The sequence below is a fragment of the Echinops telfairi genome, unplaced genomic scaffold, assembly GCF_000313985.2.
Source record: "Echinops telfairi isolate 266 unplaced genomic scaffold, ASM31398v2 ScPeMD7_7458;HRSCAF=8496, whole genome shotgun sequence".
NCBI classification, from domain to species: domain Eukaryota; kingdom Metazoa; phylum Chordata; class Mammalia; order Afrosoricida; family Tenrecidae; genus Echinops; species Echinops telfairi.
This window is the reverse complement of record NW_022111358.1, coordinates 45,532,312-45,549,974: the sequence shown is the minus strand read 5'-3', so window position 1 is coordinate 45,549,974 and position 17,663 is coordinate 45,532,312. Positions and strand designations below refer to the sequence as shown.

At 57.2% G+C, this 17,663-nt stretch overlaps 1 protein-coding gene across 1 annotated transcript in view; it reads right to left on the bottom strand.

Moving 5' to 3' along the window:
* Window positions 1–7,683: 7,683 nt before the first annotated feature.
* The window catches only part of KCTD2 (potassium channel tetramerization domain containing 2), a gene marked incomplete at its 5' end in the record, with an annotated part of 13,733 nt that continues 3,753 nt past the window's right edge, over window positions 7,684–17,663 (bottom strand). Inside the window, 4 exons of the mRNA XM_004709301.2 lie at window positions 7,684–9,255; window positions 10,627–10,752; window positions 12,392–12,487; window positions 16,805–16,896. Of these exons, the coding sequence (XP_004709358.1) occupies window positions 9,226–9,255; window positions 10,627–10,752; window positions 12,392–12,487; window positions 16,805–16,896 (344 nt within the window). The remainder of the gene's footprint in view (window positions 9,256–10,626; window positions 10,753–12,391; window positions 12,488–16,804; window positions 16,897–17,663) is intronic.

The window sequence follows — 17,663 nt, the reverse complement described above, 5'->3', positions numbered from 1 at the left end:
ATCAGCCTACCTTAAACTAAAAGAGCTCAAGAAAACATTCGAGCCTTGAGTTACACTACTGAAAGATTCTATGGGCACAATACTGAATGATGCAGGAGGCATCAAGAGAAGACGGAAAGAAGACACTCACTGCACCAAAAAGAACTAGTTGACGCGCCACCATCACAGGAGGTCGCATATGCAGGAGGAAGTCCAAGCTGCACAGAAAGCGGTCGCCAAAAACAAGGCTCCAGGAATTGGTGGGATACCAACTGAAATGTCTCAACACGCTGATGGAGCCCTGGAAGCACTCACTCGTCTGTGCCAGGAAATTTGGAAGACGGGTATTTGGGCAACTGACTGGAAGAGACCCATATCCAGAATAAAATGACCCAACAGGATGCTCACAGTATGCGCAGTATCACCGATATCACATGTAAGGAAAACGTTGCTGAGTATCATTTAACCGCTGCGGCAGCAGTGCACCGATGGGGCGCTGCCAGAGGTTCAGGCTGGATTCAGAGGAGGGCGGGGAACAAGGGATATCACTGCGGACGTCAGATGGACCTTGACCGAAAGCAGAGAATACCAGATAGATGTTTACGTGTGTTTCATTGATTATGTCAAGGCCTTCGGCTGTGTGGATCATAACCAACTATGGAACCCTAAAGAAAGATGGGAATTTCCAGAACCCTTCATGGTGCTCATGTACCCAGATCAAGAGGCCGCTGTGCGGATGAGACAAGGGCACGCTGCGTGGTTTAAAATCAGGGAAGGTGGACAGGGTTCTAGGCCCTCACCATAGTTACTCGATCTGCATGTGAGCACATCATCCGAGAGGGGGTGCCTATATGAAGAACAATGGACCGTCGCCATGTCCTCGCAAGCAAACGTCGTCGGCATCTTGGCCTGGGCCCTGCAGCTGCAATGGACCGAGTTCAAAACCTGGCCACTTTGAAAGACATTACCAAGTGACCGAAGCCCATCAAAAGCATCCAGAGAATTACCAAGACGGTAGATAAGGTCACAGCAGGACAATACGCCCAAGCTGAGGCCCTGCAACTCACCCCGGTGTCCGCGTCGGGTCTCTGGTTCTCTGGAAAGAGCTGCTACGAAGGTGCCTGCAGAGAAGGAGGTTCTTCTCCGTACAGGCGTCCCCGACGGGCCCACAGATGACGCGTGCGGGGCCTCACTCACCGCAGCTGGCCAAGGGAGGCTGGTTGGAATTGGTGGCAGCTGACCAAGAAGGGAGGCTGGCTGGAGTTGGCAGTAAAAGCCAGGGCACACGCTAGAGAACTCCCTGGCCAGTTTCTGGTGACATTCAGAGAAGCGGACGGAACCCCTGCCTTTTGGCGCTGCATCTGTGATGGCTCCCGAATGGCTACATTCCGGATATGCACTTGCCTACAGGACAGATGAGACGCGCCTTTTCCCGTGAGGCCATTGCAGGCGCAGAGAGCACGCGCATCTGTGATGCTGCCGAGGCTGGCGCTGCACAGCGACCAGGACCAGACCCTGGCAGCAGCGTCTCCTCCTTTAAAGGCGCCCGTCCCTCCCCCCAGCTACCACGATCCCAATTCTACCTTACAAATCCAGCTGGAACGGAGGATGTACACTGGTACAGATGGGAACTAGAAACACAGGGAGTCCAGGACAGATGAACCCCTCAGGACCAGTGGTGAGAGTGCTGATACTGGGAGGGAAGGTGGGGTAGAAAGGGGGACCTGATTACAAGGATCTCAATATAACTCCCTCTCTGGGGGACAAAGCAGAAAAGTGGGTGAAGGGAGATGTTGGACAATGTAAGAGATGACAAAATAATAATGACTTGCAAATTATCAAGGGTTGATGTGGGAGGGGGCAGCGGGGGGAATGAGGAGCTGATGCCGGGGGCTCAAGCGGAAAGCAGATTATTTTGAGAATGATGAGGGCAACCAATGTGCAAATGTGCTTCCAACAATGGATGGATGGACTGTGATAAGCATGGTACGCGCCCCCAATAAAATGATTAAAAATAAATAAATAAAGGCAATCGCCCATCACCAGTGAGCCAAGAGCAAGATGGCAGCAGCCATGGACGGCGCTGGCAGGCAGGCTCCTGAGGTGACTCACAAGCCGACTTCCGCTTTCCACCGGGCACGCTACGCTGTCATCACTGAGGAGTGGACCGAGGTCACCTCGGGTGCTGCAGCTCTGGACAGATGATAAGAACCGTGACGGCCGGCAGCCAGCGGGCTATATTGGGCTTCCTGCTGTCCCGGTTGAAATTGCGATTAAAGTCAATAAGACAGCTGTAAAACTTGCAGCAGTGGCAGCAGCAGCGGCGGCAGCAGGCTTGGAGGAAGGCTGATGAGCTACCTATGAGAGGACCTTCATGGGGAGGGAGATAAGCCGCCCTGTCTCCCAGCGCTTTGGGCAGAACCTCAGAGGTGTGGCCTTCAGGCAAGCGTCCGCCCGTCCCTAAGGGTGAAGCCATCAATAGGTCTCTGGGGGATGCGGCTTCCTGTCAGTTAGCCATTGCTGAGCCGAGAAAGAAGGCCCACGGCGATTTCTACCAAAAGGATGATTCCAGGAAGGACCGTGAGGCGATGAGGGAAGCTGGGATCCTTCAAAGTGCAAAGGGATGTCGAATGGAAAGAATTTCTTCAGCTGGATTCCACGAACATCACTGGCCTACGTCCTTGAACTCTGAACTGTGACTGTGGGCTCAGGCGTAGTTTCTCTTGGTAAATAAGCAATCAGCACAGTGACCTCCACCTGGGACGTGCACGTGACACACCTTCCTTGCTAACGAGAGGCCTTGAAAGCCTCACTTGCTGATGACGGTGGAGGATTGCAGCCTGGCGGCGGGATCAGCCCAGATCCTCACAAGAGGAAAAGGCTTTAGTTGTCAAGAGCTGTGGCCTCCTCGGATCCACACTCCATGCTCATGGAAGCAATAGTCGAGAGAACAAAAGACGCACTGTGTTAGGGAAATCTGCACGAGACCTTATTGAAACGCAAGGACGGGGAGGGGGGAGCGGGAAGGGAGGGGCAAAATGAGCTGACACCAAGGGCTCGAGTAGAAAGCACGTTTTGAGCATGATGGTGGCAACGAATGTACAAATGTGCTTGACACAATGGATGGATGGATGGATGGTGATAAGAATTGTACAAGCCCCCAATAAAATGATTAAAAGAAAGCAAGCCAAGCAAGGAGGTTACTTTGAGGATTCAGATGCCCCTGGCCCAAGTCAGGGCACTTCCCCTCATGCATGCGAAAGTTTGACACTGAATAAGGGAGGCCGAAGGAAAATCGATGTGTTTGAACGGTGGCGCTGGAGAATATTGAAAGGACCTTGGACTGCTTAAAGGACAAACCCATCTGTCTTGGAAGAAGTACGGCCAGAGTGCTCCTGAGAGGCAGGGATGGCAAGGCTTGGGCTTACATACCTTTGACAGCAACACCGTTGGCAGCCGGAGCTGGCTCCTCTTGGAGCAGCCAACTATTGAGTGTCTGCGGCTCCTGGCTCCTCCGTGGGCCCTGACTCCGGCACCCCCCACCCCTCATGGGGCTCCTCTCGTTGCTGGGTGCATGCTTGGCTGTGAGCTGAGTGGTCAGGGGTTCATGGGAGAAAGTCGCGGCGATGCTGGCCTTGGGAAGGCTATGGAGCGTTCCCGCCCTGTCTCACGGGTCTGCTATGCGGCAGAACGGGTTTGAAGGGCACACAAGTCTTGTGGACGCAGCACGCCAGGTCTTTCTCCCAAGGAGCTTCCAGCTGGGCTTGAACTGCTAACCTTGGGTTTGGCAGCCGCGCCCCAAGCTCTCCACTTCGAGTCGTTCTGCCCTGGGTGGAGGAGTCAGGACCACAGTGAAGCTCAGTACACCCCTTTCTCCGTGCTTGGTACACAGCACTGGAAATGCCCGCGCTGACCGGACCCCGATACACTCGTGCCTGCTGGTGACCGAGGGGCGCGTGTCCCTCTTCTCTTCACGGCCGCAGGCCCCCTGTGGGACCCGGCTAGGTGACAACCTGGGCCCCGCCCCCCGCCTGGTGCAAAGTGATGGAGAAAATGCTTCTTTGCTGGGCTCTCGCTCACCTTCCTTAGCTGTCTCCCCTGCAGTCACTTAGTCTCACTTCTCTCCTTAAAACCCCCTCCCTGTCCTGCTTCTCAGCATTCGCCCAGGGGGTCCACGCAGCAAAAACGGACAGGCAGCTGGCTACTGCCCATCCATGCCCAGGAGTATGGGCAGCAGACCAGGGTGGGGGCTGTGAGATGCGCCGGGGGAAACCTCCTCTGAAGAACAGTTGGAGCGCACGTGGACCTGGAGGGCAGCCAGTTGGTGGGGACAGAAACCTCAGACCCCCAAGTTCACAGCACTTCGGACTTTCCTCAAGGGCACAGCGGCAGTCATGGGCACCAATGAGGGGCCGGCACGGCACAGGCACCTAGCGCTGGGCCAGGCCAAAGACCACCCTGCAGGGTGGTGTCCTCACCCTCACGCCCCACACCCTCAGCAGACCCGCTTTCCCTATACCTTGCTGACAGTTACAAAGACCTAAGTTCAGTTACAAAGTCACTTCAGAGGGAGTGGGGTCCCCCTCTCCCTGCCCAAAGGAGCAGGTTCTCAGGAAGGGGGAGTGGCTGCGCCCTGGGCAGAAGACCACCCCCAGCAGGCTGCACCTGTCACCCAACAGAGTCCGCACCCAGACAATGGCAGGCGGCCCAGCTCCCAGCTAGACTCCCTGCGGGAGTAACTTCCAGCAATGTTCTTAGAGCTCAGCTAACATACTTTCCCAGAATCCTCCACAACTTCATCGCTGGGTTGCAGTGAGCAGGGATCTTGGTGAAATGTGCCCTCCCTGCCCTTAAGAGGAAGCATGCCCCAGGGGTCTTTCTCAGAGCCTTGGTTTGGCACTTGGCATTTACGGTAGTCATTATACGGGACCGCCTGTGGAAGTCTGAAGCTGTATCTTTAACACCCATTAACATCAGCACCCCGTCAGGCCCCTGCTCACTGCTCTCCTTGCCTACCTGGGGACTGAGGTGGGGGTTGGGCCCGGGCAGGCCTCGGCAGGGAGGACCCAGGGGCCAGCACGAGTTAGCAGTGATAGACACAGGCCCCAAAGGAAGCTTCTCTTTCGCTGCCAGCTGCTTGTCTCTCTGCATCGGGCCAAGTCCCCAGTCCTGCTCTGGTCCCAGCCGGTCTCTCCATGGGCTTTGCTTCTCCTGGACCACACTCAAATCCTGTTCCGGAAAGGTCCGACAGGATGGAGAACTGTGGCTGCTATGAAGGGATGCAAACGTCACACCTGCACAGGACTGGGCTTTCCCTCTAAGGGTCATGTGCATATTCTGGACGTACGGCGCTGGCGAAGAAGACAGCCAGGCAGGGAGGGCGAGGCTTCTCATGTGCTTTGAAGGACTGGACTTCATGCTTGGGAAAGTGGAGGGGCAGCGGAAAAGCGGAAGGCCTTCCACAAGATGGACTGACCCGGGGCAGCAGGCATAACCAAGGTGAGGGTGTCACAGGATCGGGGAGCGTGTCCTTCTGTTGTGCAGTGTCCGTTAGTCGGCACTGACTGGAGACCCAACGGCGGTGTCCGCCTTCCCTTTGAAACCACTGAGCTAGTGGCTTCATCAAAACCCAAACCCACTGCTGGTGTCAACTCTGACTCAGAGTGACCTTGCAGGACAGGACAGAACTGGCCCCAAGGTGTCTGAGGTCGTAAATCTTTGCGTCAATATACTGTCACGTTATCACTCATCAGGAACTGCTGACCTTGCCCCATCCTCACACATTTCCACGACAATCCCCTTCATTTGCTGCAAGTGCCATTTTTACATCAGTGAGGCGGCTTTGTGCCTTTGCTGCACCACACAAAAATTAAACCCAAACCCACTACCAGCGTGTTGATGGACTCATAGCGACCCTCTATTGGGTTTCTAAGGCTGCAAGTGTGGGAGCACGTGGGAGCCCCCCCCGGGAGCCCCCCCCGGCAGGCTGCTGGGTTCAAGATTGGCAGCCCAACTCAAAAGCCACAATGCGGCTGAACCATATGCCACCTGCTCCAACATACCTGGGCAGCAAACATACGCTTACGATGACAGCCCAACTTGAACTTCTAGGAGGTGGAGCTGGGGATCAGCACCTGGGGTCCCAGCATTTCTCCTCTACAGAGAAGGCAGGCAGAGGGAGGGGTTCCTGCTGTCACCGTGGGGTGAGGTGGGGGGTGCACGGGCACTGTTTGCCTTGCTCGTGGCCTGGCACGCTGGTGTTCTGCGTCTAGACTAGCTGGCACCTGGTGTCTGTGATGGGTAGACATGTGGTGCCACCAAATCCTGGTGCTCCGAGAGCCTGGCACGAGCCGTGAGTGAACGGACCTGGACCCTCTTGGGCTGGTTTGGCGAGGCCAGCCTTCTGTGTGCGGTTCCCGAGTGACGTCTGGGAGAGGTGGCTTGCAACCAACTCCTTCTCAGGTGCCAGTGTGTGTGTGCGTGTGCCACTCCCTAGCTGCCTTCCGTAGGGTGCTAGGCTAATTTATGTTGGCAGCACCACTTGACAATAGAAAACTGGCACAATGGGGATTGGGGAGATCCTGTGCTGAGGAGGGGGTAATCAGCTGGCAAACAAAATTGGGAGGCATTAGAACAGTTCACGGGATCGCTCTGAACACACCTTGTGACATCCCCGTCCCCATGTTTACTCGCCTGGTTCCAGGGCCCCTGCGGCTGTAGGGGCTGTAAGGGGTGCTGCTGACATGAAAGCATCCTCTGTGGGGGGTGTGTGCGTGTGCGTACACCGAGGCGGGAGGCGTGCACCTCTCCTCCGAGTCCCGCGTGTTCTCGTGGTGTGGAGGATGGTACTGGGATGATCCCGGCTTTGAGACTCTGGGATCACCTGCCTGTAGGCGTGGGCTATCTGAAGTCTGAGGGGGAGGGTGGTCTTGAGCCGTGCCATAGACCCCTTGTCTTGACGTAGGAGCTGCATGCTGTTCTGAAGGAGAGCACAGGGGCACCGACGTGGGCCTGGAGGACGGTGGGCAGAGAGGGCTGCAGGGGGAAAGGAAGATGAATGGGGAGGGGGCCCCACCTTTGAAAGGATAAAGGACTGGCATCAGCAGCATGGCAGGGTTCACCCGGACTTGACCCAGGAAGGGACAGAAGCCGATGCCTTTCTGTCAAGCTTCCAGGAGGCATTTTGGAAATGACAAATGAGCAAAGGTCCTGAGTGTCTTTATGTACCCCAGGGGCACCGCAGGACACAGAGGGCACTGCCAGGGCAGACCTGGCAGCTGGTTGCTGAGCGAGTCCTGATAGCGGCCTCGCCTAGCCAGAGTGTGCGCACCATCGCTCCGGTGACCTCCTCGTGGGTGTGGCTCCTGGTCCCAGAAGGAAGCCCAGTGGCTGGGGTGCCCCTCGGAGCCAGTATCAGAGCCTCCCGAGGCGGCGGGCGGCACAGAGCTGGGTGCCCCGGCTGCCTTCCTCGTTGACAACAATGTCTGTCATTCGTGCAGCCGTTCTCACTGGGTGGGGGGCCCACGGGGCTGTTCCCCGGAAGGACCAAGAGGCAGGGCTAAGGACAGGGGGAGAATTCGGTTTTGTTCTCGATGTGCGTCCAGCAGGACAACACACCTGTGGCACTTTGGTCAACATCCCACAACCCAACGGGACCCAGAAGGGGAAGCAGAGAGCGCAGCGAAGAGACTCCTACAGCCATGATGTGTAGCAATTGCAGGGTCTTTATGGGTCACCCCATGTTCCCAAAAGTTTCACACAGTGGAACACACTTGCAAAGAACAATTAAACAAACCGTTTTTTTTGCATGCTTCACCCCACCTATTCTACCTCCAGAGTCTCGTGGGAGAAGCTTATCCCACAGGAGTATGTACCAAAACCCAACTCTTCTAACAGAATGGTAATGACACGTGGCTCACCATGAGTCTGTTCCTGAGAAGCCTCACGCCACCCAAGTCTCGGCTGTCAAACAGCTCAGCCACGAAAGGTCTGCAGAGGCCACACCATCCACGCCTGGCCAGTTCACAGCCCCCAAGGTCACGTTACAGTCTCCAGTCAGTCCCTAAAACCACTCCCTGGGACTGCCCCATGAACAGGTGGGAACGTTGGCCTGGAAGGTCCCCAGCACACCTGGCCTGGATGGGAGGCCTTCTACAGATGGTGTGGTCCCCAGAGGTACCTTCTCCAGACACTTCCAAATGACCATCATTAGTTATCCAGGAAAAACCACATTCTCCAGCCACCTAGCATTCCACGACTCCTCACTGAGCCACAACAGTGTAGCAGGGAGGTCCTGATGCAGGTCTTGGCCCCAGGGAGGGCTCCCTTCTGTGGTCCTCAGCCCGTGGTCAACAGGCACACTGCGGGGGTAGCACAGTCTCTGACGCATGGCGGCCAGGTATGCCAAGGTAAGGCGCTGGGAGGGGGCATCGGTGTCGTATGGGCAGTAGAGGCATTTCCAAGGGCCACGGAGGGCCACGCCACCACTTTTGGACACAACAACGTAACTCGTTTGGCAGCTTTCACAGAGACACCCTCCCCCATCCCAAGTCACCACGGGGCCTACCAAGTCCCTCTGTCCGTGGTCTGGGTGCAAAGGGCAGGGCAGGAAACAGGGCACCAGGGGCGAGAGGCTGCAGGCGCAGTCCCACCAGCCACCCACAGCGCCCAGTCTTCAGAGGACTGGCCAGCAGGCTGCCGTGGGACACAGCTGCCAATCCCCAGCCATATCACAGGGCCCGAGAAAGGGACCCCGCCTCCTGGCCTCCAAGGGGCTCTTGTTCAGAGGAAGCTCGGGGCGCACTGGGCTATTCTACCTACCGTGTGTCCTGAACCTCAACACAACCAGATGCCTGGGTCCGAGTCTCAGCGACAGTTACAAGGCGGCAACTCCGTCCACCTCGGTACACCGCACCCGCCCGTCTTCCTGGGAGTTCAGGACACTTACAAGGGGAGCCCAGGCCCCCCACAGGGCTGCCAGTCGAGAGGTGGGTCTAACACTGGCTAGGAAAACAAACGGACAAGGTCCTCTGCAGCCAGGCGCTGCCACCGCATCTGTCCCCGACTCCTGGCGGGGGTGGGGGTGGGGTGGGGGTAGGGGCTGCCTGCCAGCTGGCCCGGAACACCTCTCCTCAGCCAGGGGCCAGGCGCAGCTGGGCGGTGGGTGCCGCAGCTCAGTGACTGTACAGGTGCGGGAGTGACGCTCTCTGGATGGTTAGGATTCGGGCGCTTCCGGCTGGTCGTAGTCTACATCCGCGATCCTCTCTCCTGAAGAATCTAGGGGGGGTGCGGGAGAGGCAGGAAGAGGGCGCTGAGCACACTGGGGAGGGAGGAGAGACCAGCACAGCCCTGGCTGTCAGTGCAGGCCAACCGGGCAGCCAGACCTGAATGCCCTGCCAGGGGCCCTGATGAGGAGGAAGGAGATGCTATGCCGTGCAGGGCACTTTCCCAGGAATTTAGGGGGAGACAACCCAGCAGAGTGCGGAGCGGAGCCAAGCAAGAGCCTTTCCAAATCTGAACGCCAGCTTGCCCCTGTACTCAGGGGCCCTGGTGGCGCTGTGGGTCTGGTGCTGGGCAGTTTAACCTTCCAGCAGCACTGACCTGCTGGAGGCGGCGGCTGGCTGCTCCTGGAGAGTCAGGGTCACGAGGACTCGGTGGATGGTGGGAGTTTGAGGTGTAGTGGCCATTAGCAGTGACAGCCCCTTTCCCAGAGACTTGACTGAGGCAGCGTGAGCCTCCCCTTTTGGCTGTCACCCCAACTGCCCCCACCCCCCACATGAACTGTGGGAAACAGAAGGATTTCTCCCAAGTTGTCTCCCCCGAATATGTGCCAAACTTAGCTGCTTGCTACCTGGGGCAGATGACTATACACTTGGAGGTCAACAGAAGTAGGTCAGGGGTTATTCTCCCTAAGGGTTATCAGCCATCTAGAGCAAGCAGACACCACTGTTTATCCCACAAGTAGGACCCACTTCCTTCTGATAAGGATTGTTTCCCTGAAGGAGTGCCCAGGGAAGTCAAGCCCACCCAAGGGTGACCGTGGTTAGGCGGCCATCATAAATCTAGGGTCCGCCCATCTTGTCACATGTATACCTCTAGTTCCACCCCTTCCTATGTGCACTCTCCTAGCTCACCCCCTTCCTGTCACGCTTATGCCTAGCATACATCCCTTCCTATGATGTGTATGCCTATTGTACTGCCCCTTCCTGTGATGTGTGCTTACCTGTAATCACGCCCCCCAAAAGTGATAAGCCTTGCTTAGTAATAAAGCTGGCCTCTCCTGTCCTCCCTCCCAGGTTCTCCCCACGAGGACCACCAAGCGGGGCCAAGGTGAGCACGCTACAGTGAAAGGTGTCTGACTCCATTACATCAATCTCTCTTCTACCTCTCATGCGCTCTATGACTTCACTTAGTATCGCCGTACAATTGCGCTACCGGACCCGTGGTGACTTGTTGGGGGCTCTCTTCGCCCATGATGAGCTACCTGGGGCTCTGTGGAAACCCCACAGTCCTGTCCTTCTCCCTCTCCGGAGCTTGGTGAAGGGGCCAGAGGGCTGTGTGTGTGTGGGGGGGAGTGTGTGTGTGTGTGTGTGTATGTGTGTGTGTGTGTGGGACCACCGGGACCACCCTGCGGAAATGGGTCCTTACCTTTGCCTTCTCACTAGGCTCGATGACAATGCCATTGGTGGAATTATTTAGTTCCCGGGAGACCACGCAGAGGAATTCGGCCTGGTCCTCATTTCCGTAGTTATAGGAAGACCCGATGCTGATGAGCTGGGGGAGGGAGGGAGACGATGAGCCACCAGTGACCTGAGGGCACTACAGGGACACACCGCAACCTGCCCACGGGACTGGACGTGGTCCCTCTACTTCCCAGAAGATGAAGAATTCTCTAGCGTGTGGTTCTCCACCTTCCTCACGCCGCGGCCCTTTCACACCTCATGTGGTGGGGCCCCCCAATCATAAAATTATTGTCGTTGCGACTGTGATAAATCGGGCGACCCGTGAAGGTTGAGAATCGCTGCTCTAGCAGGGCCGGGGCCCCAGGGTGTAACTGGGTGCAGCAGTTCCTCAGGGCTCAGTCACCAGGCCTCCCCCTGCCCCTCACCTGGGCAATGCCCCAGCGACCATTTCGTTTAATGTCCAGTCTGAAGCAGAGACTACGACCCAAATCGCATGCTTTGTAAAATGCACGGAGCCTCTCTCAGCTTGATCGTGCCCCGGCTGGTACTCCCAAACACTGAGCAGAATTCAGGACTTCCTTCCAGGTGGAAGCTACACACCCAGAAGGAGAGGGTGAGGCCACCTGGGTTCAAGCTCCGGGGGGTGGGTAGAACAGAATGTCCCTGTGGATGGAGAGGAACCCTTCTTTCGGCCAGAACATCTACACGGGTCCTTTTAGAGAACTGGATTCGGGACATGGTTCTGAACTGGACTCCCAAAGGCAGGACCTGAGCCCATGGCAAGGCCACCAGCAGGCACACGCTGTGGCCGGGCTGGGCCACTTTCCCAGTCCCCCGTCTGTGCCGCAGGCTCGGGGGCAGTCCACTTCCGTCTCCCACAGGGTGTTATTAAGTAAGAAATCAATCACCAGTTTCACAAACTAAACTCTTACACACTATCCTTTACTTAAAACTATCAGGGAAAAGACTGCTGGGATATCGCATGGTAAACTCTGGACGAACTCTGCAGCCCACGCGTGAAGGACCAGAAGCAGCTGACACACAGCCAGCCCAGCTCTGCAGCGGGAAGGCAGGTCCGCCAGCAGCGCCGGGCACAGCTGGGCAGACGGAAATGGAGCCTGTGAGGTCAGCTGTCACCAACGTTGACTTTGGGTTTGGAAGCTAAGTTGACGGTGACAATTCCAATGGCCTCTTAAGCGCTTCCTGAAACCTAACACCGGCGGGCTCCACACACAGCCCTATGTAGGAGCCACTCTGCTCAGCGCCCTGGTGTGGAAGGCGAACGATGAACAACCCTGCCACCTGGTGGAAGAGAGCAGTCCCGTCCTGACTCCCAGCGGCTCCCACAGGGCCAGCATAAGCTAGAGGACAGGAACGGGGTGGACTCCTGGGAACCTGCAGGGGACCCCAGCTCACCTGTGCCCCCCACTCTTGGGGAAGCTCAGGTACTGCGGAGTAGGCAGACAGGGTGCTGAATTCCCGACTGGCCCTCAGGCCTAAGCAATGACCAAGCCCCGGCTCCCCGAGATTGCATGGGGTCAGAACCCCGGATGTGGAGCTGAGGGCCACGGGACACTTTCCCATCGGTCTGAGGTCCCCCTGGACCACAAGGCCCCCCACCCACGTTTCCACATGGCCCTACTGGGGTGGGGGTGGGGGACGCGGAGCATGGTGCGTTCAGGGTGGTGGCTGTTTGGAGAGTCCTGGGCTCCTGGGCCTAAGAGGTTTACCTGTTCAAACTTCCAGCCGTCAGACATGGTGGACACCATCTGAGTCAGCTCCTCCTCTTGGCACTGCAGGACTCGGTAGACGTGCTTCACGGGGCCCTACGGCAACAAGACAGCTCTGGCCGGCCGCGCCTCAGCAGACAGCCTGGCTACCACCCCTGCCTATTATAAGCAGCCCTGCAGCTTCTCAAAAAACAAACAAACAAACAAAACCCTATGGAAGGAGTCGAGGATCCAGGAACACAGGCCAAGGGGAAAAGACCCTTGAGCCCCAGCAGGATGGATGAGGTGAGTGACCTGGGGGCTTCATTTCCAGCCACTGCCCAAAGCAGAAAACAGTCATACACCTCTGCCCAGGGGTTTTCTTAAGTTTTTCCAAGGGCCCCGCACAGGCACACCGGGAGTGCCGAGCAGGCTCGGAGTTCTTCCTCGAGCTGCCTTTTTGCTGAAATGACACTCGGAATGTCCCCACACTCCAGCTCCCTCTACCGCTCCTGAGGCTCCCTGAGCAGAGGCTGGGAGGAAACATCCTAGAGGAACCACCTGCTAGCTGGACCCCCCTCTTTGGAGGAGATGCTGGCTCTGGAGACCAGGGGCTGAGCCAGCAGCAGGACGAGGTCCTGGCCACTGGAGCCCTGTGCATGCCCAGGACTCAGCTCAGCTCAGGGGCCCGGGAGGGGGCTCAGCAGGTGGATGTCACCTCTTACACAAGGGCAGGTGTGTCTGGGGCCATTCAGGGCCTGGCCACTGCTGGTCCCGGAGGGAGAGAGGGCACCGGGACTGAAGCACACCAGCAGAGTGGAGCGGAGTTTATACTTATCAAAGGCTGGATAGATGTTGTATGTATGTCAGCACATGATGACCCTGGGATGGGATGCCAGAGGTCCCGACTGGGGGTCAAGGGGCTGTCCAACAACTTCACACTGCCCCAAAGTAGAGTCCTAACAAGTTAACCCCAGTCCCATTTAAGCACCTTTTAAACGAGCAGGGCAGGCCCCAGCCCACGCCTGAGGATGACGAGCGATGGGGACTCCGCTGCCTGAGGGGCCACACTGGGACCACCTCTCCTTCCCCAAAATGCCCCTCGAGTCTGCTGAACACCAACAGGGAGGACTGCCTGCCGGGGCTCCTCGAGCACGGACTCCTGAGAACCCTCCGCAAAGGACTCACGGAGGGGCGGGGGCTTGATGTGACTTGGGGAGAACCCCCCAAAGGGGGGAGTGCAGATGTCACCGGCGTCACAGAAGTGAACCCGTGGGAACTGGTGCATCGATCACGGTCTGCCCTGGGCATTCCCGAGGGCAACAAAATCCGTCCTTACAAAGAATCCACCACAAACAACACATGCAGCCAATCTTGAGGGGCACAAAGGAGTGAGGGCGCTGGGCTGCTACCCACAAGACTGGCGGTTCAAATCCACCCGCCGCTCACTCCTGGCGGGCTGAGCCACGTGAGGCTGTCCTCTCCCCTGACTTGCGTCTCAGGAAACCGTGCACAGGTCCCTGTGCGTGGGGCTTGGTTGAGAGGGAAGAAGAAAGGATTAAAAAACAATAACAATCACACTGAAAGTTTTCGTACTTGATTTTCCAAAAGAGGAGCGGTGGGAAATTGGTTCTGGAAGAACTCACTACTGGAAAGTCCTGGGCAGACAAGAGCAGCTTGATCTCCGGGGGGCTGTTGGCCGTGGTACCCCATCTCAGGCCTTCACCGAGACCAGGTGTGGGCGTGGGCTCCCTGCTCTATGTGAGGATGCTAACGCTGAAGTTAGGTGTCTCCCTAAGCTGGCCTGCCAGCAAGTCATGGGGGGAAGCAGAGCTGGGACTTGAACCTGGGTCTGCCTGCCAGTCCGGGATCTTTTTTCCACGCTTTCTCCTTCGAAACAAGGTACTGGGGTTGTGAGCCCAAGAACCGAGACTAGTGGGACCCTGGGCAAACTGCAATGGCTGGAACCACACATCTGCCAACAACCAGCCATGTGACATTTTGGGCACCACCAAAAATCTACGACATTGACCATACCTGTCAGTCCCAGGTGTCTGGGCTGCCTACATTGTCCCCACGGCACGCTGGCAGCGCGGTGGGTTAGGTGCTGCACTAAGCATGGTGGGCAGTCAAACCCCCCAGCGGCTCTGTGGAGAAAGATGAGGCTGTCTGCTTCCGTCAAGAGGTGGAGTCTCAGAAGCCCCGTTAGGGATGGAGTGGGCTATGCGAGGGGGAATCGACTCCGCGGCGGTGGTTGCCATCTCACTTTTTTCACTGAATATCGTCCCGCTCTTTGTGTCTCTTCTTCGACAGTCTGGCACCGGAGCTGCCAGGCACAAGATCAACTCCCAGGCCAGAAACACCGTAATAACGATACCAGAGGCAGCAAAGTCGGGAGGCTGGTGGAGCCACTCAGCGACGAGACATCACCAGAAGCAAGATGGGGCCAGACTCTCGGCCGTGGCTCCGTGGCTCCGTGTCAGGCAGGGTGTGGCCCTGACAGAGGGGCCATCTGTCCACAGGTGAAAGCAGACACCGTGTTGGATGGGATAGCCACAGAATCTCACACGCACAGCCAACTTTTGCAGAGGGCCACGTGGACACCAAGTGGCACGGGAGGCAGGCTCTGAACGCATCAACTCCACTGCTCAGAGTGTTCGCTGAACAAAAAGGGCAGGTGGAGAGATCAACCAACATCACGAAGGTCTAGACGCTCCTGTCACAAAACAGGAGACAGCTCCCAACTGGGTCTACACCCGCGGGCGCTGGCAAGCCGGAGGACAACGGTCGCCATTCTGTCGTCAGGTAGAAAGGCATCTTACACTCTGAGGACGGAGAACGGAGCGTGTGCAACGAGACAATCCATGGCCCCTCAGGATCACATGCAGCCAGCACAGTTGTTGGGAAGCTGGCAAATGGAAAGGCAGGCAAGATTCTCAAGAGGCCTGGGCGCTGCGGCTTTTACGGGGCAGGCGCCATGTCAGTGGGTGCCCGCCGGCTGGCTGGGCAAGATGGAGGAGACCGGGAAAGGAGCGAGAGGAGTCAGGCCTTTTTGCCACCCGCCGCCGACAGGCGCACGTGGTTGTGTGCTTGTTTTTCACGGAGGTGCCAGTTATTGATCAGGATCAGGCCACAGGGTGCCAGACCATCCTGCTATATGGGCGGAGTCTATCAGAGCGGGCTGAGCCCTGGGCTTGACCTTCCAAGCCGCTTCTGGCTTTCTTCTTCAAAGGAGAATCCCAGGAGGTTTTCTTAGTCTACAGGAAGCATGGCATCAACCTCTCCTGGGATGGGAGGTAGGTCAGGCGACAAGACAGATGGTCCCCGCCGGGTGCGCAGTGACAGCCCCTTTTGCTGCACCACTCCTCCCCCATCAACATCAAGGCATGGCCCCGGCGAGCCTGTCTGTGTGTCACTTCAGGCCCATATAGAATTCAATACACCAAACGCACTGCGGTACAGTCATTTCTGACTCATGGTGACCCTACAGACCAGGGAAGAACTGCCCCGTGGATTGATTTCAGACTGCCACTCCGTATGGAAGTGGAGTCTCCTCTTTCCTTGGCACAGCTGCTGGTGGTTCCGAACGGCTGACCTCGAGGTTAGCAGCCCAACTTGCCACCAGGGCCCCTGCAGACCGTTCTCAGAACAGCCCACTGCTCACAGCAGGCATTCGTGGCGGCCTGAGGTCTTCCTTGAACTCACTGGTTTACAGTTGAAGGTTAAAAGCGACTAATCTCCAGGCAACGGTTGCAGGGATACACCCAGCCTCCAAGGTCCAGATGTCTGGAGTCTGAGAGAACTGGATCAGGATTCTTCCACAGACTCTTCGATCACACTGTTCTGTAATGGTACCGGGCACCCCCCAGTCCTGGTTTCGCTGCTACAGAAAAAGGGAGGCTTCACAATGGAGCAAGAAGCTGCCAGTTTTCTCTTTCTTAGAAGCAGGATTTCCAAGGGGCTCCTTAATTCTCCGCCCAGAGACTGGCTCTGGCCTCGCTTGCAAGGGCTGGCCAAGGGCTGGCTGTGGCAGGGCCACACGTTAAAAGGCTCATCCTAGGACAGTATGGCTGTGGTGAGGTCTTGTTGGGTCTTGATGCCAAGGGAGACAGATACCCTGAGAGAGCAGTGTGGACCCCAAAGTGCCGTAGCCTGCCCCCACTGTGGCGAGGTGGTCAGGAACCAGCTTCCTAGTCTTCCGAAGGGACACGGGGCTGGGTGAAAGCCCCCTTTGTTACTTCTTCTCTGTCCCAAACAGGTCTTGGGGCCTGGCTGGCTGGATCTGGCAGCATGTACATGGTGGATGCTCTTGGGGGGTGGGGAGGGGTGCGCACAGACCTGGGGTCTGCAAGGTGAAGCAGGCTCTTGCCACCTGGACAGACGGAGAGAGCCCCCAAAGAGAAATCCCCCTTTAAAAAAACCAAAACACGCTACCTGTGACGTTCTGTTCTCATTGTCCCGAATCCTTTCCTTCACCAGCCGCACCAGCGAGGCGATGTTGTAAAACTCTGCTTCTTCCAGCACACCTAGAACAGGGGGCGAGGGTGTGTGAGGGCTAGCTTTGGCAAAGGCAGCCTGGAGTTCACAGGCTGGGTCAAACTGGCATCTTCCAATCCAGAGACCTGAAGAATGAGATGGTGCCCGGCTACCAGCACCAACTGCTCTGAACCTGGCCTCGCTAGAAGGCCCCGACTGGATTGGGAGATGAGAGGCCTGGCTGGCTGGTGGAACAGAGACAAGTGGGGCCCCTGGGACGATGGCCCTTTGTCAGCCTTCAGGTCTGCACCTCAACTCACCCCCGGGGCTCAAGTTTCAGCCGCACAGTAGACAGGTGTGCACGGGAATGTATTCACACTAGGGCGGTATACACACCTCACCATAACTAACTGTTTGCCATCCAAAGGGCAGCATGTATCCAAGGATGATATTCCCAAGGGCTGGGGAAGTCAGCGGAGTGGAACCGGGAAAGCGCAGGGAGGATGTGGAATAAGGGACGTCACCCCAGGTGATGGCCATTCACAGCATGAGACACACCCTGTCTGGAATGTGAGACAGAAAACTGCCCTGCTCGAGACCGCCATCCAGCAAGAACAAAACCCCTCTCTCATTGCTCGTTTCATCCTAAAAGGCATTTCCGGGCTGTGGCAGGTGGACCCAGGACCTTCTTCCCAACCAGGTGTGTCTGCTTCCTGCCGGCACCTGCCCACGAGCTGCAGGACACTGGTCCTATATGCCACTTCCTTCCTGGAGCTAGTCGGGATGGGCAGCTCCTAAATCTGCCTGGAGAGGGGGG